The sequence below is a fragment of the Temnothorax longispinosus genome, chromosome 5 (genome assembly GCF_030848805.1).
Source record: "Temnothorax longispinosus isolate EJ_2023e chromosome 5, Tlon_JGU_v1, whole genome shotgun sequence".
Taxonomy (NCBI): domain Eukaryota; kingdom Metazoa; phylum Arthropoda; class Insecta; order Hymenoptera; family Formicidae; genus Temnothorax; species Temnothorax longispinosus.
Window position 1 is genome coordinate 23015142 of NC_092362.1, and position 25383 is coordinate 23040524.

The following is a 25383-nucleotide window of genomic DNA, read 5'->3' on the forward strand; positions in this document are numbered from 1 at the left end:
TCGTGAGACCGCTTGACTTTGTCGCATTGTCATTTTCATTCTAATTGACATTTTTAAGCTTGTACTACTGTAGAAATGGGAAATACAGACTCTGAATAAGATGTTTATAATAATATCAGGTAATCAAGAAAATGATTTAAACTTAAACTGAACTTATTATAAGGGAAACTAGAAAATTATGATATTATGTGAAAACTAAAAAACTGAAAAACATTCAGCGGTCCACTGGACGCCGGTCCACGTGTGGCGAGCTAGGATTAAACAATGCTAAATAACTTTTGTAAAATATAACTTTAGATATGTATACTTTATCGCGTAATACGTTTCTCTTTCTTAGAAAATATAAAAAAATAAAGCTATATTCTAATCTATAACATAACGAAATCAATAATTAATTTTGAATATATATATAAAAATGTATGGAAACTTTCTTCTTAGTAATACACATATACCTTATTATAAAATATTTAGCAAACATTTAAAATACTTTATTTCAATTAAAACAGATGCTATTGACAATATCTCTGTCCGACGATAATATCCCTGATAACAATATCCCCGTCTCTCCAAATATCCACGCTGCTGTGCCTCTAAAATAAAGAAACAGTTTCTATCTATCGACAGGAAAATTAATGTCTCAGGAAATTCATACCGACAGTTCTATAACAGATTCTCGATAACCAAATTCCAATTTGCCCTAAGGCCCAGACTTGATTGAGCAATCTCGGCCCTATAATAGAAGATTGTGCGTAAGATGTATGATAATGAGAAACAAATCAGAAAGATATCTTAAGTTCCAGCTCAACTAATCGCTCGTTGATCAAATATCATTTTATCACATACTTTGACAATTTTATAATTTTGCTATATAAATTCGATCCCTTTAATATATAAATGCCGTGAGAGCCCACTGCTAATTAACTGCTATAATATTAATTTTTTTATAGATATGTAAATAAAAGACGATTAAGACCCGGTGTCACTAACGCAACGTCGCATAACTTTAACCTTAACTTAACTCACTCTTTATCTCTTTCTAAGGGGGACAGTTAGAAAGAGATAAAGAGTGAGTTAAGCTAAGGTTAAAGTTATGCAATGTTGGTGCAACCAGGCCTAATTGTGATTTTGCATAGTTAAATTTGCTATCAGTAAAGAGCATTAAACGATCGAGTATAGATTGTAAATGCATTTAATAAATAACATTTATGACATACTATTTTTAGTTAAAAAATTTGCACTAAATCTAAATAATGTATTATTTACAATTTACTATTTATCATTATTGCATAACGACACTTATAAAAATCCTATTCTTATTATACGTTCTACCGTTGACGATCGACGATGCCAAACTTACATATTCTTTATCTTTAATTAAGGAATATAAATACAAAATAAGCTTTTACTATCATGCTGTGTCTATGTCAACTTTTCCTTAAATGTTTATTGCATTTTCGTTCAAAAAAATGGATATATATGTATCTATGTAAATAAATATGAATGTCCGCAGTGTATTGAGCTCGGGTCCGTGGGTTCGTTAAGTCCAAATGACTGTGCGGATCAGTCATCTTTGCGTAAACCTCCCTACCTTTGGAAGCTAGTTATGTCTGAAACACGGCATTCATGCACGGTATATTCCACATACACTTGATCTTGATAAACGACATTATATTTGAATTTTTTATTTAGAAATCTTTATTTAATATTGAGTATAATAAAGGTGACAATATATAAATGTAGTCCCTAAATTTATTATTTTCGGCAATTTATATATTCGCGATATAAAGAATTGATATAGAAAAGTCTGTGTGATATTTTTAGAAATTTATCTTTTTGAAAAAGATTTGTTCTAGCCTTATATTTGGACGCATCAAATGCTATCTTGGTTTCTCATTATATCGTAAAATGATGAACATTAAGGGAGAATACCCAATTAGAAGCGCGAAAAAAAGGCAATTTTTGTGAATTTTTTTAAGAAAACCTATATGAATTATGGTATTGATATTTTTTCTACATGAAAGTACACACTTTTTTTTAAGACTATATTAAATTTTTTTTATTAAAAAATATTCAATATTGGCGGAGTATTCTTGGGTTCTGTCGACTGCCGCAAAAAAAAAGTCTTCCGCGGTGACCACTCCCATTTCATGTGTAATCATCAGAATAAAAAAAACCAAAAAGATTATTAAAATTGACACTATAATTTAGTCTTTGACGTAGGGGTTTTTGAAAATATCGATTTTTGACAAAATGGCGGGCGTGAAAAATAGCGTGTTTAAAATAGCGATTTTATTTTAGGAAAAATTCGGGTTTATTTTGCCGATAAAAAAAAACTAAGTCACTTAAAAAAAAATCCTACGACAAAGACTAGATAATTATGTATAGAATAACCACTAGAAATTTCAAATTGATCGGTTCAGTTGCCGAAATATTTTGGTCACCGATTTTTAACATGGTTTCGAGAAAAACGCGTTTGAAAATTGAGCAATGAATAAATCGCGAAAATTTTTCAACTTACATAGAATCATCGATTCCAGGTCCATAATATAAGTCCTCCATCTTACTTGGAATCCCCATATCATTCCCATCTCTTTTTCGAACTTTCTAATTGGGTATTCCCCCTTAAACAAGTTGTAAACTGACTCGACTCATGCTCGTTTGTGCGAATTCATGCATACATTGTATTATTTAATAGCACATACGGCGGTGCAGAATAAAGAGTAGGCATAAATGATAATAAACGCTACGAATTACAGGGTACTCTACAGAGCTACGACGAATTTGCGTGCGCTACGTAATTAAACTCTTTGAAACGCGTTCATCACTTTTCCATTCGGCCCGTTAACATCGCGGTTACGTCGCATACTCCTGGTTGGTCGTTACGAGTGGGCTTAATTATATGAAATAATTACATGTCGTAACCGCGCTGGATATATGCACTTACAGACAACCTAAGAGCAATCTCACGCATTGCGCTCGCTCGCGGATTGCGGTAGACCGCGCGTGCTTGGCGAAGCAGTTGCAGTTGCTGCGGTACGGTCCCCTCGCGATGCCCTCCTCTCGCGTGCAGCTCGCAGTTTCTCGGGTAAAAGTGTTGCACTTAAAGAAGGGAGACTTCCGGAGACGTTCGGGAGGTTAAAAAAGCAACTACATTTATGTAATTATGCCGAACTCATTAAGAAAACGCGTACTGTAATGCGAGCAGCCAAACACATAGTAGCGGCGCGACAAATCAGGAATCTTTTGAGACACATGAAACTCTTGCGTTGAAAAATTTACGTGCGCAATCATAGATTTAAATATTTACCTCACTCGTTTCTTTTTCTTTTCTTTAAACATGTATTTATTATATTAAGGTTATTTACTCTTTTAATGTTATTTAATATTACTTTTATTTTATTTAATATTACTTTCTATACTTTTAATATCTGTTTGTTTTTGTTCAGAACTAAAATTAAGAAAAATAAAGATCGTTAAAGTGTAATTAAAATTAACTGATAAGATTTTTTGTTAAACAATTTTGTTTTGCATTGTTGATAAAAAAAGAATACGCAGGTAAAAAGATATTTATCTCTTATCTATATGAATATTTTATTAATTAAAGAAATGACTAAAGTTATTATGTATATTTCTTTAAAAAAATGTATCTATACTTTCTTTGTTTATTACATGTTTATTACTAAAGAAAACAAAGCGTATAATTTAGTACATTTAAGTATTTTTTTTCTTCTTTAATAGAAGCACTTAGTATTTTCAATGCAAACCACGTATCGTGGGACAAATGGAAGGGATCGATTGTACAGTGCTCTCGTCAAAGCCAAGGGAAAAGATACGATATCGTTTGGCCGATGCTTCTCGCACACGAGTGGCAAAACTCGTTGTGTAAAGTTCACGATAACTATAGATATTATCGTTTGCGAATGTAGGCGGCGGCAATGCCTTACAACTGCGATTCCGTTTTCGATTTATATTATTGCAGTGCATGGAGGCGTTAAGATTTGTGTAGTGTTCTTAAGATATGCAAAATATTACAAGTACCATTATAAACGTTAAAATCAAGTTTCAAATCCTTGTTTCTTTAATGTATATTTCCATTGTAATAATTATTAATTTATATGCAAATATAAGCATCTGTGGTTTTATATTTGAAATTTTTGGGCAATGTCACTCGATATAACATATCGCAAATAAAACCCAAATAAATTTTATTTGCGTGATATATATTTTGAAATTTAATTGTTTAAATTCATATTGGATTACGACGTACATACGTTCATATAAAGCGAGATATCCTAAACTACATTACGAATCCGCATGAAAATAGCGCACTACGGCACGTAATATGCTGCTCGATTTAACACACGATTAACGAGATATTCCTAGGAAATTGGACTGGTATTGCTGCCGCTCCTCGTACGTCTTCCGATATTACGCATCGAAAACTGCAGGGAGCACCCGGCGCTCGGCGGCGTTTACGGATGAAAATAAGGCGATTGCCTGAGACGTTCCCGTCAAAGGAAAAGGAAAAAGATACGATATCGGCCCTATTCGCTCCGATATTTTCTCTCGGGTTCTCGCGGTGATCTCGCGGTGAAACTCGTTTTGCAAAGTACACGTACACCACAGGCCCTGAGATCCGCGCGCGCGAGAGAGACGTCTGCGAGCGCGGTAAAGGCGACGTTGGCGGAACGGACGCGAACGGAACGGAATGAACGAACGATCAAATGGCTCGTGAGGCTCCCCTTACGGGGATAATCTCTTTGCAGTCATCCGTATAGCAAAGGAAACGATTTGGCGGCCGCCGGCGTATCCAGCACTCTCGTATATCCACAGCATGCTGCCGAAACTCCGAAACACATTTCGCTCTCCTCGGTCAGATTCGAGGTATGTGTATACGAAAGCGAATGCCTCCCAGACTCAAAGACTCGGCCGGGTGAGGTGAAAATTTTTTCATTCCCGCGCGACGAACATCCCTTTTTTCCTGAACTGTATTTGCGAGCTGAATGGTACCTACAGGGTGGAAACTTTTCGCAGAAATTGGGATACTTTTTACAGCTTTCATGGAATGCCGCTGATCTCTAGAGATGGGATCAGCCTTTCTTTGGTATCTATATGTATTTATACATCTGCGTTGCGCGAATATTTATTAATCTTTTTCTAGTAGATATTATTTAAAGTATAAAAACAACCTTTTTTTATCATTCTTTTTAAAACAAAAATCGCAGAAACCTTTTTACGAAAAATGATTAAAGATATCTTTATTAATGGAATAAATATCTAATTTGTAAAATGCGTTTGCAAAATTTCAATAAAAATCCCTGACAAATCTTGTATGTTTATTGAATCATTTACTGTTAACTAAAAAATCAGTTAGATTTTCATTCGTCGGACATTCGTTGAGTCAAAGAATAAGTTTGTCAAAAGATATCTGATGTAACTCCTTTAGAAGTAAAGTGAAAGACAGTGGGATGCAATTAAAAGTTGAACAACTGTTTGATAACTTATTGTTAGCCATTTTTGCAACGTCCAATTTTAGTTTAACTTTATTCTGTTCACATTATCTATATATATAAAACCAAACTTTTTTATGTTTCTTAAGACAGTAAGACTTTTCTAAAGATAGACGGTTTTTGAAAATAAAAAAGTTACCATAGAATAAAATTATTTGTATGCTATATCTATGCATATGCATATTATATATATCAAATATATGTGAAGCTTTTCATGTATTATGAATATTTTAATTAATTTTGATTTTTTTCTTAACGACAATAAAACATCATATTTTTAACCATTTTTAAATTTTATTAATTATTTTAACGATTGTCGAGATGGTACAAGATTTTTTTTTAAAGACCTTATTGAAGTTGAGTAAACTTCAACAGTTTTGTCATATGATATACAGTAATACTACGTATATTAGATAAAATAAATTAAACAAATTAAATAATATATATATTAAACATAGGAAATGTTATTTTATATAAATGTTTGATCTGGAACTGAAAGAAGATATTTTGTCCAAAGTTAAGGCGGCATTATAAAAAAATATATTTACAATTAAATATCTTTAATGCGTATGACATATGATATGCTTTTAGATACGACTTGATATCGTAACGCGGCACTTATTGCACGCCATATGTCAGACGTCTGACACAATATCATCCTACGCGAGATAATCCCCGAGTAAAATCAATCTATTTTTAAGTATTCGTTAAACAGTGACGCATATGGAGTAATACATGTTTTTTCCCCTCTTAGGATATACTAGTAGAGCGGAAAAATATGAAATTAATAACATTCGATATACGTAAATCGGAAATTATTTCGCGATATCGTATATCCACCGATTAAATAATCGCATGGATCACTTGTAATCACGTTCGAATCACGTATCGCAGTTTTTGCTCATTCTCGGCGGGGCATATAGCAATTAAGGATTTAAAGTAACGGAAATGTTATATATATCGTACCTTGTTATTGATTCCACATGCCAATTTAAAACAAAATTTTAATTTTTTAATTTTTTTTTAATATAAATGCGATGTAATAATAGGTTTCGCAATTTTCGCGATATTATGTATAAAAGCACAGAAGAAGGGACTCTGTTATATCATGCCGTTTACGTGAAATTAATAGTTAAAGATTTACCGGACCATGGTGTTTGTAGCCGGACTGAGCGGCTAATAGCGACGCCACTTGCGATCCCCCGTGTACCCTGACAACCCACTCCTCGCGATGATCTACGCTGGCGTCGGCGATGAAATTGGATGCGGATACAACGATGACGAGCTGCATAATAACGCGCGCGCACACTCTGGGGAATAAGTGAAGTTTCGAATATTAGCGCGATTCTTTCGTTCGCGTCGCAGCACGGAGGAAAGAAGATTGAGGTAAACTTCCTAAGCGGATTTCTCGCGAGCCGTTCTGTTACGGATTATTAAGAATGTTCGATTACCATCACAGATGCAAAAGCATCAGGGACGCGCGATTGCCCTATTTTCACGAATTTCCTGATCGATTCTCATTATTAATATAATGTGGTTTAATAACGTCTGATATCTATTTTTGAGAAGAAACGCGGTCAACGCGTTTTTTCGATTGATTGTTAAGCGGAAGTTAATAATAAGTCACTACAATTAACGTAAATTGAAGAGATCAGTAGAGATGTACGAGTCAAGAATTTTTTATGTTGAACCAAATCGAATTTTATTACTTTTTTCAAATTTGAATTGAATCGTTAAATTATAATTTTCAATTAAGATTATAATTATTATTAGATTGAAATTTAACAGGTAAATAATAAGAGAATATTTTGATGTGGAAAAATAATATGGATTATATAATATAAATTCTTTTTAAGGCAAAAAACACATTTAAATATTTAATGTCGCAGTAACTAAAACAATTGAGCGAAAAAATAGATAAATTATTAAAATACTCTAATGTAGTATTCAATAACATTATCCATTTACATATACAGAAATTAAAATAAAATAATATATAGTTTATTTTATTATCAGTACTCATAGTTTAGATACTATTTTTTTCATTCAAACTTTTACTTACAATTTGATAGGGTCACAAGGCATGTAAAAAATTAGAAATAAACTTTTTGACTGCTATTTAGCCGCTCAGTGAACGGTTGTAATACTGAATGCATTAATTTTTTGATTTTATAAAATTGACAATTTATATAATTCGTATTCGAAACAATCTAGATTCAAAATTTTCAATTAGTTCAGATTCATGTAAAAATTCGAGTTCGAATAGTTCGCACATCTCTAGAAGGCAGCAGTATGTGTTGTATAAAATCTTTTATTCTTTTATGGTTTATAAGAAAAATGACGTTACATGTCGCGACAGCGAATTTAACACTGCACTCGTTGATCCTTTACATTCTTATCACTTGTGGCGCACAAGGCATTCGCACGGCGTATAAAAACTACTTATCATCCGTAGTCATGGCATTCGCCGGTATACAATTTTCAACAGAAAAGATACGTTGTTTCCATTGTCGTCGCGCCGTAACACGTACCTGACCGCCATGGCAATTTGTTCGATGGGACACGCGGGAGGTGGTGAGGAGCAAATAAATAGCGACGATCGCGCAATTAATACTTCCGCCGCACTACGGTCACTCCGGAGGAATCGTCGTCCTTTTTCTTATCGCTTTCTTCGCGATACTGTCCCTCGAGTTCTGACAGCCCCCGTGCGATTTCTCTGCCGCGCGCGTACCGTCTACGCGACTGGAAGGACAATGGTGACGGAATTCGCCGGCTATTGGATCACGAGTGACAAGTGATCGGACAGTGTGCGTGGCAATTAACCGCGATTGTCTTTTTGTCCGTCTGGGGAGAGGGGAGTGTCTCGTTGCCCTCACGCTCCACGGCTATGGTGGACGAAGCTGAGGGATTGGAAGGGTAGCGGATTAAACTAAGCAAACATGACGTAGTGGACGCGCGTGGGACGGAACAAGCCGGGTGATAACGATTTGTGGGCGATTCCCGCGACGGTGAGCGAAGCTATGTTGTACTGCTATTGTTTCCTATTGTGAATCGATCGAATTATTTTCCGCTCAGGATTTTACATCTGGCTTCTACTTTTTCATGGGCAATCTAAAAAACAGTTAATTGTCAATGATAATATAGCTTTATTTAAAATATGGCGAAGCTGTTATAAAATATAGTATTACATGCATCTGGTTTTCTAAAATCAACTGTTATCTTAGAATTTTAGTTTCAAAAATTTAATTAAAAAATTTAAGTCATAATATTTCGTAACCATATCTTACGTAAATATATATATATATTTTTTTTTATGTATATAATATATTAATAGTTTACAAGTTATATAAATACAATTCTTAAATTCTCAAAACGCCATTTCAAAATCGATAGTAAAAATGACAAAATTTAAACTTGACATAACTTTAAGAAAAATAGCTGTAAATCGATTTTCAAAAAAGGATTTTAAAGCCCAAGGATTTTACTTTTAAATTCCATCAAGTTTTTTTTCTTGATAACGCTTTTGTTCACAAATGACGCCATTTCCAATCAATCGTGCAAAGTTGAAAAAAACTTCAATTTTAAGATTATTACATGGAATTAAAAAGAATTCTTTTCTGCAGTTTAGTTTGAGATATTCTGAAAGCTTAAAGTATTATTCTTAATACTTACAATTAGTATTCTTTTTGATATAATTTTTTAGAAACAGAACTACGATTTTTTGCTGAATTATCATAATTAAAATAATCAGTACATTTTTATATGTTCCTTTTATTATTATAACGATCAGCAATATCGACATGTATTCATTTACACATTTACTTATACATTTGTCATTCCTATATATTTTTGCTAAAGTCTTGCAATAAAAACGTATAAGAAAAATGATAACAGAAGAATGCTCTTATATTTCGATATCTATGTTATAAATAAGTTGATAAATATTCATTCATCTAATGCTCTAAGTTAAAGTTTTTTATTGATTGGAACGCTTAAATGAAAAAAAGGATACCAATTGGAGAAGCAATTTAGTATAATTAAATTCAATGATTGCTTTTGGAATGACAAGCGATCGAACCGTGTGTATGTAGGCGTATGTATACATAGCAATAACTTGGGATGTTGCTCTAAGGTATTTCCTGTTTTCTTAAACGGAACAAATTAAAGCTAAGAAAAACTTGAGATGCAAGTTACAGAGTATGCAAGTTACAGAGATGCAAGTTACAATTACTTTGTAATCTGCGTTTTAGGGTTCTTGTTAACTTTTACGAATATTACGTTATTATCTTTTGTCTTTAATTTTAATTGAAAATTTGAAAATTTTTAATTCGTCATATCTCTATTCTTTTGTTCTCTTTCATTTCCTATAAAGAGTGGCGAGAAGAAAGCAGATTAATTAAGCGTTAAAAAGATAGTTACAAAAATAATAAAACTTATCGTACTTTGGTTCAAGTTATTATATATTTATATTTAATTCATTAATAAAGTTTCGTTTTTACTCCGTTATTAATTTAATTTTATTGTGCTGCTTGAAATTATTCGTAACGCGCGACTTTGTTTTCTGTATTTGAAATAATGTATTCGAAAACAGATGGATGGATTAAAAGAAAGAGACACTATCTATTAGCCAGGCAAGTGTGCGCTGGTAATCCGAGCAATAAAGTTCGCCGGCTGAGCGACAACAGGTAGTAAGAGTGTGCTCGGCAATTAGCCGTGCTATTTTTTTCCTATCAGTCGGGGATTTCTATTCTTCTTTCTCTTATTATTATTCCATACGTACTCGGAATAAGAGTTGAAATTTGCGAATATTCTGAATAAAATGATCAAAAAGATACAAACTTTGATACTGATAACAATCCACATGAGATAAAATGTGCGTTGGTTATCTTCAAAAATCGATAAAGTTAATTGCAACTGCCACGCCACTTTCAGTAAAAAGAAGTGATAAGCGTAACACGCAAATATTGGCACAAGCAAAATTAAAAAAAAATTCGCTTTTATATCTTATATATCTACAATGTGTACTTCTTTACCTCATTTTTAAATAGAATTTTTTATTTTTTCGAGAATATTGATAATATTAATAATATGGTTTAACATCTACTAATGCTCGATCATTGGCCTTTTTCTTTTTAATTTTTATATTCATACGAGCGTGGTTATTATTTTTATTTTTATTAACCCTTAAATGCCACACCTCTCAAGAATCTCGTAAATGACACATGGGGTCTAAAAGACCCCAGCATGAAAAATGTCTCCTTACTCATTGATTTTTTGATATTTAGTTATAAAAATTATTTTCAATGTTGTTCAAGGCTTAGAAAAGAGAATAAAATGTTTATATTGTTAAAATTTCAATTTCAACATAGTATAAAAAATTAAGTAAACTGAGTACTGCTAAGTGTACAAACGGGTAGGTCAATCACTCAACTATCATCAATAGAAGCATGAGTTCCATTTTTGGGGGGAATATTTGAAAATATATCGATGTAAAGGGTCTGGGGTCCGCTGGACCCCGGGTGGCATTTAAGGGTTAATAATATTGAAAATAATAATAAGACAATATCTGTTTGCATAATCAATTATAATTAATTATCGAAGAGTATTGCAGAGCTTCTTAGTCAGTTGACTCAACATATAACTGGGCGAATCTATGCAGGGACACAATGAGAATTCGAATCGACACCGTTTGAAACAAGAAGACATTCGTTCCCGAGTCCCACGAGAGCCCGCGGAGGAGAATGGCGTGCGGCAATTTTGTTGAGGAAATTATTCCGAGCCATTGCCCCACGAAATGGGTTAGTTGCGATGTAATTGAGACACGAAATAACAGCATCAAACAGATGCTTTACGTCGCGCGCGCTTGCTCCTATACGATTCCCCCGCCGCAATGTGAATGCTCAGTTGTACCGACGTTTATGATGATATCAAAATTAATCGCACTTCAAAATTCAACCTCCACGTCTCTCTGATTATAGTGATTATTAAACTGAAAGTCAACGTACCTAATAATCTTGGCGCAAAACTTACTTTTGTACGCTCAATTAATTCTTCACGAGCGCGGGCGCGATAGTTGATACTCGTAATTTTGTGACAAATGGATATTTAATGATTTCTTTTGACTGTTTTAAATATTTAGAGATTAGTTCGGATTAACTCTTTAACTTTATACTGAAAGATTATAGGTTTGAAAATAGGTTTTTTCCGAGTAATCTGAATGGATTGTAACCGATTGTAACGTAAGCACATTAATGTTTTTGGATATTAAATATTTGTTTATATTTTATGTTTATCACATATTAGTAAATTATAATTTTTAGAATTATTTGTACAGAAATCTTTCGACTAAAATATGATTTACCTTTTTCTGTCTTCTACACTTCTATATCTATATCATAAAAAAATCTAATTTTAAGTAACGACTTGCAGTAGCTTTCAAAGTTATATAGTTTTATCTATAATATATAGTTAAAGGAAGGAATAGAAAAACTCAATTAAGGATACACACACACACACACACACACAAAATGCTAACTGAAGTAATAAGCTCTTATGTGTTAAAAGTTAATGGCAACAACAATAAAAAAGAGACAGAAAAATCTTATCTTTGATCCCTTTCCGCTTAGAATATAAAAATATATAGGTATAGTATATGATAAAGTGATAATTTCTTTAGTTTTAGATAATTTATACATATACATTATATATATATATATATATATATATATATATATATATATATAACGCTATTGTATAAGCCTGTTAATATATATTCTTGGAAAGTAGTACACAAATCTTACTCCATTTCGCACCTAAATCGAGAGTTAACATTAAACCAATGTGAAGTATGTAGATACGCGCTTCGCAGGTTACGCTTGGAGTAGCGTAACACGTAAGCGCATTTAGACGCGGATTACCATTAAGTAAACGCAATTTAACTTTCGGGATGTCACGTTTAATCGACCCGCGTTTAGACTGTGTGCCCACCGTCGACGTGTGATTCATTTCAAGATGCATCATCAACTAATTAACATCTATATGCATATGCTTCATTTCTGATTTGTTTCATTTCCGCGGTACAGTAACTTGGCAATTACAAACTACTGGTTAAATGCCGTTATGCGGCCCCGACTGTGTAATTATGTCGGGCATTCTACAAGTACACGTACCGAGTGTACTTCCGTATGGATTTAACGCTGATACGGAATTTCACTCGCATATTGCCAACCCCGCCGGTTTCTGGAGTTGGCCATCGCCTCGTGGGAACCTTCCGCATACGATTTAAACTGCCCCAAATCCTGGATATAATCCATTTAGGACCGCCTGCACCAACGTCGCTTAAAGCTAAGTTCAATTAAGTTAATTAGACTTTCCTCCTATATAGATACTATCTATATTATAGGAAACGTTACATGTTAAAAAAAAATGATGTAAATCATTAATTGTAAGCTGGGTTTATTCAATCCAAAGTATATCGGTGAAATCCAGGTATTATATCTTTGCGAACTTCAAATTAATCAAGAGATATGCCCAAAACAAGATTTTGGGTCACTATTTCAAAAATATACTTATAGAATGAAAAGAACTTAGTCCTATCTTATTAGAGAATTGTGGCTAAAAGTCGAGTTATTAATCACGGTTAATTATTTAGTTCAACATTTATTAATTATTAGAAGAAATTTGTGAGAAAATTTGCAATTAAGAATGCCCCTCACACACACACACACACACACATGTGCCGAAATATGTACGGAGCAGTAAATATTCTAACGTTATGCTATCCGACATTTGCTTCCAATACCGCTCCTCGAGTAATTCTACCGACAATGGCCATCGAGGATTCCCGCGTCCCCCCGAAAATCCCCGACATGAACATCAGCTAAAGCATTTCCTTATTCGAGTGGAACGACGACGCGGCATACAAATCCGCGTAATTGAAATACGAGCGTGGCCGAGCGGGTAAGAGGCGTTTTACAGTTTTCGGTCGGCGAAACGACTCCACTTTGTCGTTCTCCCGAGGGTAATGCTTATAAATAAATTCGGCCCTTTCTTTTTTACTGTCTGTCCCCGGGATAGATGTATACGCGCGCGAAGGGCGGCCGATAAAAGTCGAAACAGAGAGCCGGCGAGCGTCGTAAAGTCCGCGGGAGAGAGAGATGAGAATATCCGCCGATAAAAGGGACTCGTTTCGCTTCAGCTCACGTTGAATTTGGGATAAATCCTTACCTCTCCTGCACATTCTATCTCTCTTTCGCTCTCTCTTTCTTACACAGATTTTCCCTTAAAGGAACAAAAGAATTACGACGGCGTAACTTCTGTTTTTTATCGACACTTTTGGTAACGATATCGCCCTTAAAACGATGACCCCGCTTCTCAGCTGTTTATGCGAAAACTTCGACGATTGCGGTGAATGATACACTGAATCAAATCTGTCCTTTTGTTGGAGAAATAATAGCTACTATTACAGTATTGTAATATATACGTTAACTACCTTATATTACGTATATTCTTGATATATACTCATTCACTATACATATTTTAGTATTTTAATTTTTGTCTATGATTCTTCAATATCGAATGTGCTGAGAAACATCAATTATGAACATTCAAAGTTGGATGTTTTAGGTCTTTAGGTCAATCAGACACATAATAAAAAGTTATTTTATGACGATTGTTTTCCTCGATTATTTTTGTACGCTATAAAGTATAAATCCAATACGTCTGTGCTGGCTTCATCCATAAATTTTGCTATATTCGTATGAATCACGGATTCCAATATTTCAAATTTTATGACTAGAATTGCAACTAGTTCACATTGTGTATTTAACACAAACAGTAATCGAAAGTGGTTAATATAACATTACTGTTCTAAATCCCGTTTGGTTTATACGTAGTGTATTATCGATATGGTCATATTGGGGATTATAAATTTGCGTTTCTCTCTCTCGGATCAAAATCTGTCCACACGTCGATGGCATATCTCGTCAATAATTTATACGCTATGCACTAACCGTGTATCGCGTTTCGTTATTTAACAAAAGTGCAAAAATGTAAACGCGCGAAACGCGAACGCGCGATGCCTACACGGTAATTTTGAAATTTAACAAGTAAAACATATAACGCGCTCGGTCGCGCATTAATTTTGTGTTAGTGCACACCCCGTGTGCGCGGTGCCCCGACAGTTTTCAGATAATTTCATTACAATAGTTATCGGAAGTTCATATTCCATTAGGTAACTCGGCGTATTTTGTGTTCGCTTCCATCCCTGTATCTCCTCCTACATCCTACCCCCCGGGTATGCTCTTTTCCCATATCACACCCCTATTTCGCGTTGCGGAGCACGAAACTTTTGCGAGTCATTAATACGAAAACCGAAATCGGACGTTGTTCGCGACGAAAGAAATATTTTTTCAAGCATCTGAAATCGACAGGTGGCACATCGTGAGCGCAAGCAGATTTGTTGGCTTTCCAGTCAAGTTTGATAAATCGTTAGTATTAACGAAGCCAACATATAACATGTTTTAATTTACGATATAATAATTTGTGATATAAATAATAAGTTTTTTTTTGCAAAAATGATGCGTATTTTATGAAAACTTGTCTATTCTCGGTTTTCCTACTTGTAATATGTATTTAAGTTTTATTGGCAATGCAACGTGACATTTATGTGGACGTCGAGAAATATCATTTCAAATCCGCCCGATAATTTGCGTGGGAAATATTTTAACGATCTCGCAGCAAGTTTGTTTTCACAAAGATGATGAGAAGTGGTGAAGAATATATGGAGGGGAAAGAAGCTATGAAAGATATGGAGAGAGGCGATAGCGCGAGCTAGATGGAGGGAAAGTAGGATCGTTTATTAAGCACTCCGTCGGCTTTCGTCACAAATTCTTCGCGGCCGTCGAAATAGAACGCGAAAGTAACCGTGGAAAATTGGAAACTTTCCGCGCGATAAAATCGGACTTAATTTTCAATAAATTCACCTCTCTTCCACGGAGCGCGGAGCGCGCTCGCTTTCGTACATGGTTTGACGCTAACTGGAGGGCGAGGAGCTGGAGGAAAGGTAATTTACTTGGTAATTATAAAGTTACTGGCTCTCTCCTCGTCCCTCTCTTCGGCGACGCGCGCATAGTTGTGAATATTCAAATGCGATTACATCTATGATCGCATAAATTATACGGCCACTCGGCCCTGTCGCCTTCTGCGTGGCGCATTTCGGTAACTTTCTGTTTAACGCTCGTGAAGACTTTAGCGTTCGCTGTGTATATACGGGTTCTCGCGCCTTTAAACAATAGAACCCTATGAAAACGTCACTGAAATAAAGGTGTGTTTCTTTCCGGCACGTCGGAAACTGCATCGCGCGATAAAACTTGCCATTTCGCAGGTACGAGTTGTCGAATGGATCGAACCTACGGCTGCCGGTCGTGGAGAAAAAAAAAGGAGAGATCGTTTCGATAAAAACGATATCGTGTCAGTCGCTTTTATGATCACGTTTTTACTGTACGCCTGGCGGACACGAAGTAAGCTGTTGCGAGTCAGATTGGTAGGTCCGGACCGTTTCAGAAAAATTTTGGTCACGAAGAGATGCGAGAGCGTAATTTTTTCTTGCGCGATAAACCCTCGTGTTCCTGGAACATTCGGTAGGTACTCTCGCATCCGGATAAATCCGGATAAATAGAATTTTTCGACTCGACTCGTAGCGCAAGTCGACCTGAAATGTACACAATAGTTGAGAAGTGCGATTGTAAGATTAGCTTCCGAAAGCATCTTGTCCTCCGAAACATTGCTTGTTTACAAAGTTACATAAAGAATCACCGAAGAAATAATTTCTGCGTGCAATTTTGTAAGTTTTGCGGGGTGATAAAATGGGGGGAAAGTACGTTGGCGAAATAATCACTTCTATATAATCCGGAAGATCTTGTCTCCGGCGCGAAGAACACCCATTTCGTCTATCGAGATAAGGATACGCGCGCGAAAAACAAGTACCCAGGTACTTATTCGCGTTATCTCAATCGAATAATTAAGAATTGTTTAATTGCTCGCGCGCGGAAGTCCTTATCGCATGGTCGAAAGAATTCAAGTCATAAATTCCGTAGAGACTTGTTTGGCTTTAAGATAAATCCGTACAAAGTCGCGGAAACCTTATCCCGTGTATTTAATATCTGAAGCTCTCATCTGCAATCGGTCTGAGGAACAATAATGATATCCAAATGTTTGCTGAACTCGCAGAAAATGTACCTTGCTTGTACCTCTTCCGCACTCATACCCGAACCAAATTAACGTTAATGTTAATATTAACTTTATCGCGCCGCAGTATAGACGACTATATATATATTCTACCACGGGTTCAAGAATTTCCATGGCATTCATCTCGTCACAGATATTGCGGAATCTACTTCGATAGGTTTTTTTTATATTATTAACGATTAATCGTGAATATTAATAGCTGTGATTATTAGAACGAAATAAATATTAGCGATTATATTTATGATCCATAAACAGGATAGATCGTCACACACTACATAATTCTTCCTGCAATGTAATCATTATTATTTTGCGATCGTATTGATTTATCGTGTACCTACATTTAATGAATAAGTTGCGAGATCGATGGCAACGAGGGTCCCTGCTCTCCACGCCCGATCCTTCATAAACCGAATTCTTTTTCTTCTACTATCGGATCAATAAGCGCCCATAAAGCACACGCGGTCAACTTCATCGCTTATGTCTAACCGGTCTAACGGATGGCGCATATTTACGATATTGTTCATATAAATATATTAAATATACGTAGAGTATACTGCATATTTATGCATATTTAGTTTTATAAAAATTTGAAAATACTGCGCAGGCAATATTTTCAAATATCAGAATTATGTGCTTGTAAGTAGAATAAGAAATAAATTGCATTATTTAAACCTATTCCTGAATTTTTTTAACAATTATATCTCAAAATTTTATTTGTTAATTATATCATCTTGAGACGTCAATTGATGCTTAATAATAATTGTTAAAAATTGTGTTTTCCTTAGACAGAGATTATCAAATATAAATATTAATTATTATGTCTATAAAAGAAGAGATATCGCCCATAAAAAAATTAATTATGGTATAGTTTGATGGGATTGTTTATCTATAAAAGATATTGAATGCCCGTCGCGCGAGAAGCACGTAAACGCCGCGGTGATTGATCTCGAAATGAAAGCACAAGAAGGTCAGCTCGAGGGAAAGGTCGGTGGGGATGCTTGCGATGTCCCATAAAATGCACCCCTCGCCCGCATTCAAGACGGCGGGGGTGGTGGTGGTGGTTCGGTTTCTCTGCCGGCTATTTAGCGCATCTGCCTCCACCTTCGTGCGGAGCAAAAGGGTTGCGGACGAGAGAGAAAGAGAAAACTGGACGCGTTAGGGGGATTTCTGCCTGTGAATAACGAACGTAAAATTACACTACGCCGATTGTTTAATTTCCGAAATGTGTTTGTCAATTTATCGTTAATCTGTGTATCAAAACTGTTATTGCAATGCATATATGACAATTTTTTTTAAGATTTTTTTACTCATATGTAGAAACAAATTATTCAAACAAAAGGAATTGTAGAAAATAATAATAAGTAATTGACAATATACATTCCAGTTTATGCTGTTTTTTAGCGTCACATAATATCGATTTTGGGTTCTATTCGTCCAAACGGAAAGTATTCTTGATACAAATGATTAAATTCAGGCAGCAATATGTGATCAAATATGCAACGAAAAGACTAAGTTTTTTATTTGTCATCAAAGACAATCTCGAAATACCTTGCTATATTTTTTCCAATAATATTCTTAACAATGTTAACACGTTACGAGGGGTTTCATTAAGATTTCCTTTTTGTAATCAACGGTTCTTCGGTCATATCGATTCAGTTATATTAACCCGAACGTGATCGGGGATACATGCGAGTAACCGCGAACGCGAATGCGAAACTAGTGTTGCGGTCTGAGCTTGCAACGATATAATTACCATATACGCGATCCATACTCACGTACGTACAGCCCGAAAACGTATATATCTTCCACAAAGCTTAACAGATCATCAAGTGACTTTGGGTCGTATACGTCTTCTATACATATATTAGAGCATATGCACGCACTAACTTGACTAACTTTATATGCGTGCGCGAACGCGTTTTATCTCACCAGATCACGATACGAGAAACGCCATTTGTAACTCCTTCGTCTCATATATGCACGAGTGCGCGCCTATGTCCGGACTTTCCATTCCATGTCCATCAAGTGGACATTAAGAGCGGTTCCGGGGATGCGGTGGAACAGGAAATGGAAAAGGAGAAGTGGCCCGTTTAGCAGATATACACCGTCGCCGCAGGCGTCGCTGGCAATTGTTCGCTTTCGCATCCTAGGTTTTTAATAAAGATACTATAATTTATTGGATATGCACCGTTGTTGTTGTTGTTATTGCATCGATGTGCGTTATTGTTAAATGAACGTTTCCATGAGTGGAACGCCGTAAGCTCGGATTATCCAGTAATTCACGATCGATACGCCAAACGAGTGTCGATTTTACGTAAGCGCGCATATATGCGTAAACGAACAATTTGCATTCGTAATATTCCTGTTGCTTTTGTGTGCCGAATACATGTCCGGGATTTATTTTCGAGATGGTGCCCTACGCAGTTTTGATGATATCCAGATTATTAAATTTCATTACGAGAGAGATTTCTCTTTGTAAAATTTCGTTCTTTCGGCTTTAGTTTGTGATATGTTGTAATATATCAAGATTTTTTTCGTGTGCCGTTCAAATGCTCAATCTTTAATAAAAAACGATAAATATTTTTATTTAAATAAGTTATTTGTATCAAATGAATTAGTTTATAGAATATGTATTATTGAATTAGTGAATTACAATATTTCAGAAAATATGTTTAACGTTAATACACAAAAATGTTTTTCATAACAACTGACAATAAAATTTAGAGACTGTGACACATATGTGTGTAATGACAAAAATAATTTGCGGAGATTACAACAAAGTATTCAAATCTCACTTTAAAAAGTGAATAATTTAAGATTCGTAATATATGAATTTTCCGCACAATTAATAATTAAAAAAGTAATTAGTAAAAGTATAATTGGTAAACAGAAAAAAAGAAGTCTTAATATTGTGCGAAAGTTCAAAAGTTATTTTTAACACTATTTTATTATTTATTTTTATTATTACCATTTTACTGAAAGGCCTATTTTTTGCTGATTGTATTATTTATTAATTATTCATTACGTTATCACCTTTTAAGTCACAATTATTTTTGATAAAGAGAAATATGTGTTTGATGCTTTCTTCATATTTCTGGTATATTTTTTAGGCGGTTTTTATTATCTTCATTGGCGATTAATCATTATATTTTATATTTTAACATTATATTTTCTGTTTCTTATCATGAAACTTGTTCCCGTTATATATACACTACCTACACTACCTATAGCGGAAACAAGTTTCATAATAAGAGCGTATGCATTTAACATAGACATATACCATGCGGAACGCAAAATGCAAAAGATTCGCTCTTGTCGCATGGTGCTACGTCGATTTTTCGCGGAGTTATAACATTTTAAAAATTCAGCATAGTGCACTTTTCATGAAAAAACGTCGCTTGTACACGGAGAGAATTTTTTGTTATATTTTACCCTTAAATTCACTACAAACTTGGGACAACTTGACAACCAAGGAATTTTTAAAATATACAAAAGACATTTTACAAACAACGTGATTAAAATTACCAAGCAGATTGGTAAATTTTGAAAAATTATTGAAATTTCCTAGATATATCTTACAATTAGTAAAATTAATCAAACATATTTTATATTTTAATGTAATAGATATTAATATTTTTTATTATGGTAGATATTAATCAGAATAACTCGCATAAAATTCTTGGTGGTACATGTTGTCCCACAACTACCATGATTTCAGGGTAAATAAGAGAAAATTCTCTCCGTGTACAAGTGTGTAAACGTACATGTGACAAGCGTGATGCTACGATACTTAAAAAAGTATGGAAAGACGTGTAGTATAAGTGCTTTGAAACATGATACGTGCGCGAAACGCACGCGCTGGTCGACTTCGCTTTAGATCGATATCATGGATAAATATAATCGCCAATATCTTCGCACAGAAAAATCATAGCAAAATAATTTTAATCTCATTTTAAAGCTAGAATTTTAACGCTTTCAACCAGTGCAAGATCACTTATCTTCAATAAATAGCGTGCAAGATATCATTGATTAAATAAGAGTAAAATCTGCTCAAACTCTATTATTAAAATAAAAGTATCATCAATATTATATTTAAATTACAATATTTTGATTCAAAATAATTATAAGGAACTTATCGATATGATGCATATGTATAGTATGCGAGACTTGACGATAATAACAAATAACGTATATAAATATTAAATTACCTCATGGTTGCTTTGCGCCGTTGTCTGATACCGTCTAGATTACCACCTTTCGCGTTTCTTGATTACAATTACATAACAATAACGAACACATTAATCATGTTTACGCGCTAAGTATCGAATAATTGTAAGAGTATGACGCGTGAAAATATTACGCGATATTTCTGATATTAATCGTTTATAATGTTTATATGATACGCGACAATCCCGAAATATTCTCAAATCATCATATTAATTATGCACGATCAAGTTTCAATGATATTGTAGCAATCGTCGTTAGAAGCTCGTCGTGTTTAGTCACGAATGCCAAAAGATCTGACTACACATCAAGTTTCGGTGAATCTTGATTTATCGAGATATCCGGATTTCTTGCGGGAATTTCGCGGAGAATCGTATAGGCGGGATTGGACCGGTGACGCAAGGTATTAGTGGTACGCCAATTTCGTACGTATTACATTTCAAAATCTCCCAGTGCGGGAGATTATTAGTGCGGCGGTTGGACAAGAGGCTATTTGCGAAAGTCCGATTGTCCGGACCGACCGGAAAGGGTTGGCAGGCTTTCAGGGTGGAACGACAGAACAGCGAACACTCCTGGTAAGCGGAGGTGCGTAACTATAAGCGGCAAGAGAACAGGACACAAAAGATCGAGAATGGAATCGGACGGTCGCGGGAAGCATTTACTTTCGGAACACGAGTTCTCTTCGAGGATGTCGGAGGTGTCCGTCGCGGAAATGGAAGCAGATTGCTCGTCCCCGAAAGTCTCTTCATAGACGCGTATATCCTCGTGGTGAGGATCCGGATTATCAGGTCGCCGCTTATGCAAAATCTGTTCGGATTTAAATTTGCGTAGTTCGTATTCGTATAGAATTGAGTCTCTAAGTCACGGTGGACAAAATCTCTCTTATGAATGCCACGTCTATATTAAATGATGAATTATTCACACACTTTCTAACATCAGAGAAAAGGGAAATTTCATTTTATTTTATTATAATATTTTGTATAAAAAATTTCTTGTTTTAAAACTTTACAATATTTCTTTCTAGTATCTATATTTTAAAAGTAAAAGGATAAGTTTTTTCTGACTATAAAATATGCCTTATTATTTTCATATATCGATTAAACGTTTTAGATATATATCATTTCTTGATTCTGTTCTAACAATAAATACAATTAAGAGAATTATGGAATTTCTCTTTCTGATATTTTCTCGCTTGGAATCGATAATGGAAATTTATGCCATTCTCTGCAATGTAATGTTCTCGATAATCGCATCGTTAAATAAATCGAATAGTGCACTGAGCGCAGCCTTAATAATTAATTGATCTGATACGTAACGTGTAATATGTCGCTAAATATCTATTCAGCGTCGATCATTATCTAATTACGACGTACGTGTAAAATTATAATTCGATAAGCTGACAGATCAGATGTAATAGATAATGCACCGTTGGTGTATTATGAGTATTAAATTCGCCTCATATACACGAGCTAGCTGCATTTAAACCGGAAACAATAGTACAGTAAAACCAGCCACTTTTGGCTAAAGTGATTAAAGTGGATAATGTGCTCGCGCAAATGTGTAATGACGATATTATGAGTAATCTCGGGAGAGAAGTATCTGCCTGTTATTCTTACAATACTTTAATAGACGAACGCGATTATCTCAATCCCTTTTTAACTCTTTCTTTGCGTCGCTTTGCTTGATTTTAAACGTCCTCTGGTGAATTGAATTTACACTCGTGCGAAGATAGAACGGCTAACACAGGTTTCTAACTGATCATGCGACAATAATGGAAGAAACAGTAGTAAATTGCTTATAAAAGAATTCTAGTTTTTCATTTCTGAAAGTAAAAGATATGGAAAGAAGTGTAGTAGAAAAATAAAAAGAACAGAAAGTAAAGTAATAACAATTAAGATGTATTTGAAGTAAATTTTAAAATAATAAAAGCAATAATCTGCAATATTTTTTTGATATAAACGATCTCTTCATCCCAATATAAGAAAATTTTCCGATTATTTGTTTACGATAGCCGTACGTCAATTTTCCGCCGATGCTATTAAGCGCTTAACAATTGTCGCAAAACGTCGAGTGGAAGATATTATTCGCTTCGGGATAAAGTAAGATTGAAGAGCAAGAAGAAATTTCGCTGTTCGACAACAAAATATATTCCGCTTTTTTCCCCGCAATTGCGGGAATGGAAGCAGCCGCTTGCAGCGTATAATGTAGAGTGAAAAGTATCATTTCGTACCATCTGCGCTGCAGAAAATCGCGAATTCTATGCCACCGGGATCTTTATATCTCCTTCAGACGTCGTCCGCAATGTCTGGGGAAGCTCCACTTCGGAAAACAAACGGTATACTCATTCGAAGTCCAACCCTATATAAACAGCAGGTTATTTTTTTTTTTCAATTTGTTTCATCGCGAGGCTAACATCGTTGCGGGTCACTGAAAGATTTGCGTTTTACGAAGTTATTAATATTTCACGAATCGCGCGGTGGACGGGAAGAGTAAGAATTCTTCGCGACCACAGTGCCGTTTCTTTGAATTAATTGGATTCTGGTATTACATTAACTTTATGAATAATTTTAACGAAGATCCGCGGTAAGCAGTCTCGCTCTCTTCGAACGAACCGTCTAAGGTCGCGGCAATTTCTACGGTCGACACCTCCACTTTTCAACACGTACCTTCAAGTACGTGTTTTACACACCGATCGTTTGCATTTATATTTATAACTCCGTGAAATCATATTTTCATATTTCTTTATAATTTTATTAAATTAAAACGTCTTTAGCGAACCGTATGATAAAGAATAAAAGCATTATAAAAATTTTTAATGTCATCTTTTGTTCGTGCGAATAAAGATTTTATTATGTATATTTTCCTCGGAAAAATTTCGATGAATTAAACTTTTTTTAATCATTAAATATAATTTAAAAAAATATTTGAGTAGATATGTAGATAGTAAAGGAATTTTCTTTCCCAGTGTATCTTTTTGAAAGTTGTAATTTTATAAATCTATAATATCGATATTATAATTCTATTAGTTCACATGAATTTCGATAAAATAGTATACGCTTCATTTTTCCAGTTTTATTCAAGAAGCTTACATACATTTTTGTCTTTTGAATAACGATATTTATTAAATTAAGATGAAAATTGGAACTTGCGTTTAATTGCCAATTCTGACAAAATCTATGAATCCTAATGGATAAGGATAATGGAAACAATTTTGATAAACGCCGGACCACCTGTAGGTATCGCAATCTAATTTAAATTTCTAATAAACAATTACAACGTTGTGATAACAATCCCTGCGTATTCCCCGTCCCGTTCCATTGATATAATTATCAGTGCTTTATTATCCGGTTAAATGAATGCACGCCACTCCCCGGCCTCTTCTCGTCTCCTTTAACGTCCCGATGTACACCGTGAATTTACATTAACCCGCCCCGCGTTACACGCAGCCTTATTTACGTGAATATTCATCAAGGGGGTTGAAACTTGAAACACGCGCGTTGCACTCGCGCTAAGAGTATAGGGTTAACGGAGCTGGCTTCTCAGCCGCGAGGGTTACGCGTTTCTCAGACGCGCGCGTTTTCCCTTAGCTCGTGTTCTCGGGAAGACGAACGAACGCGCGGTGAGACAAACAGACCGGGGCGGGGAAGAAAAAACGCATAAACAAGACCGCACGAATGGTGGCGAATTCAAAAATGGAACAACAGGCGCATCCGTCGGCCATTATTTTCCATGGCGGGGTGAGTGCGGAATGGTCGCGCGGACCGCTGTAAAATTATGCCGACAGTCTGTCTCTTTCTGTCTTTTTCCCCATTTTCCCGCGTGTGTAACGTTCTCTCCTATTCCCCATCTCGCTCTCGCTCTGTCCCCGCTCTCTCGATTCCTCCTCTCACTCCATCTCTCCCGCTTTCTCTCTCCAATTCGCTCTGTATTTTAAGCTGCCTTCCATTTTCCATTCTACAACCCTCATTTCCATTTTGTTGCCGGGCACAATTTAAATCTCCGCCGGACCGATGACACTCGGCGAGCGGGTTCTGCTCGGCACGAGCGCGAGCAGTTCGGAGCAAGCGAATAATGTTTGCCTGTCCCGAGGAATAATTTAATCAACTTGAGCATATATATATATATATATATCTCTCTGTGATGAGAGAATGAAACGCCGATAATGGCAGAATATTTGTATCAAAGTCGTTAACATAATCCGCAGGCGCGGCTAGGATCTCGCGGCCATTAAGCTAATTATGTTCGGCGGTTAAATATTATTTTTAGAAAATCTGTTTCGAGAATTGGCTCTCGACGGGAAAATCAATTCGCGGTCATGAGTGCGGTTTGTGCCTTTGTAAATCGATCCGTTGCTCATGCCCGTAATTTATGGCAAAATTACATTTGATGATCTGTTGCCATA

General features: G+C 35.2%; 1 protein-coding gene across 6 annotated transcripts in view; it reads right to left on the reverse strand.

The window, feature by feature from the left end:
- LOC139813261 (neuroendocrine convertase 1) overlaps nt 1-25383 on the reverse strand; it is a 52512-nt gene that overhangs the window by 23468 nt on the left and 3661 nt on the right. For 4 of the 6 annotated variants that reach the window (XM_071778641.1, XM_071778642.1, XM_071778640.1 and 1 more), the window contains one exon: nt 6655-6820. In XM_071778641.1, the coding sequence (XP_071634742.1) occupies nt 6655-6801 (147 nt within the window). In that variant the 5' untranslated portion in view covers nt 6802-6820. Of the gene's footprint in view, nt 1-6654; nt 6821-8041; nt 8222-25383 lie in introns of those variants that run through there. The other 2 variants (XM_071778643.1, XM_071778637.1) reach the window with 1 other exon arrangement.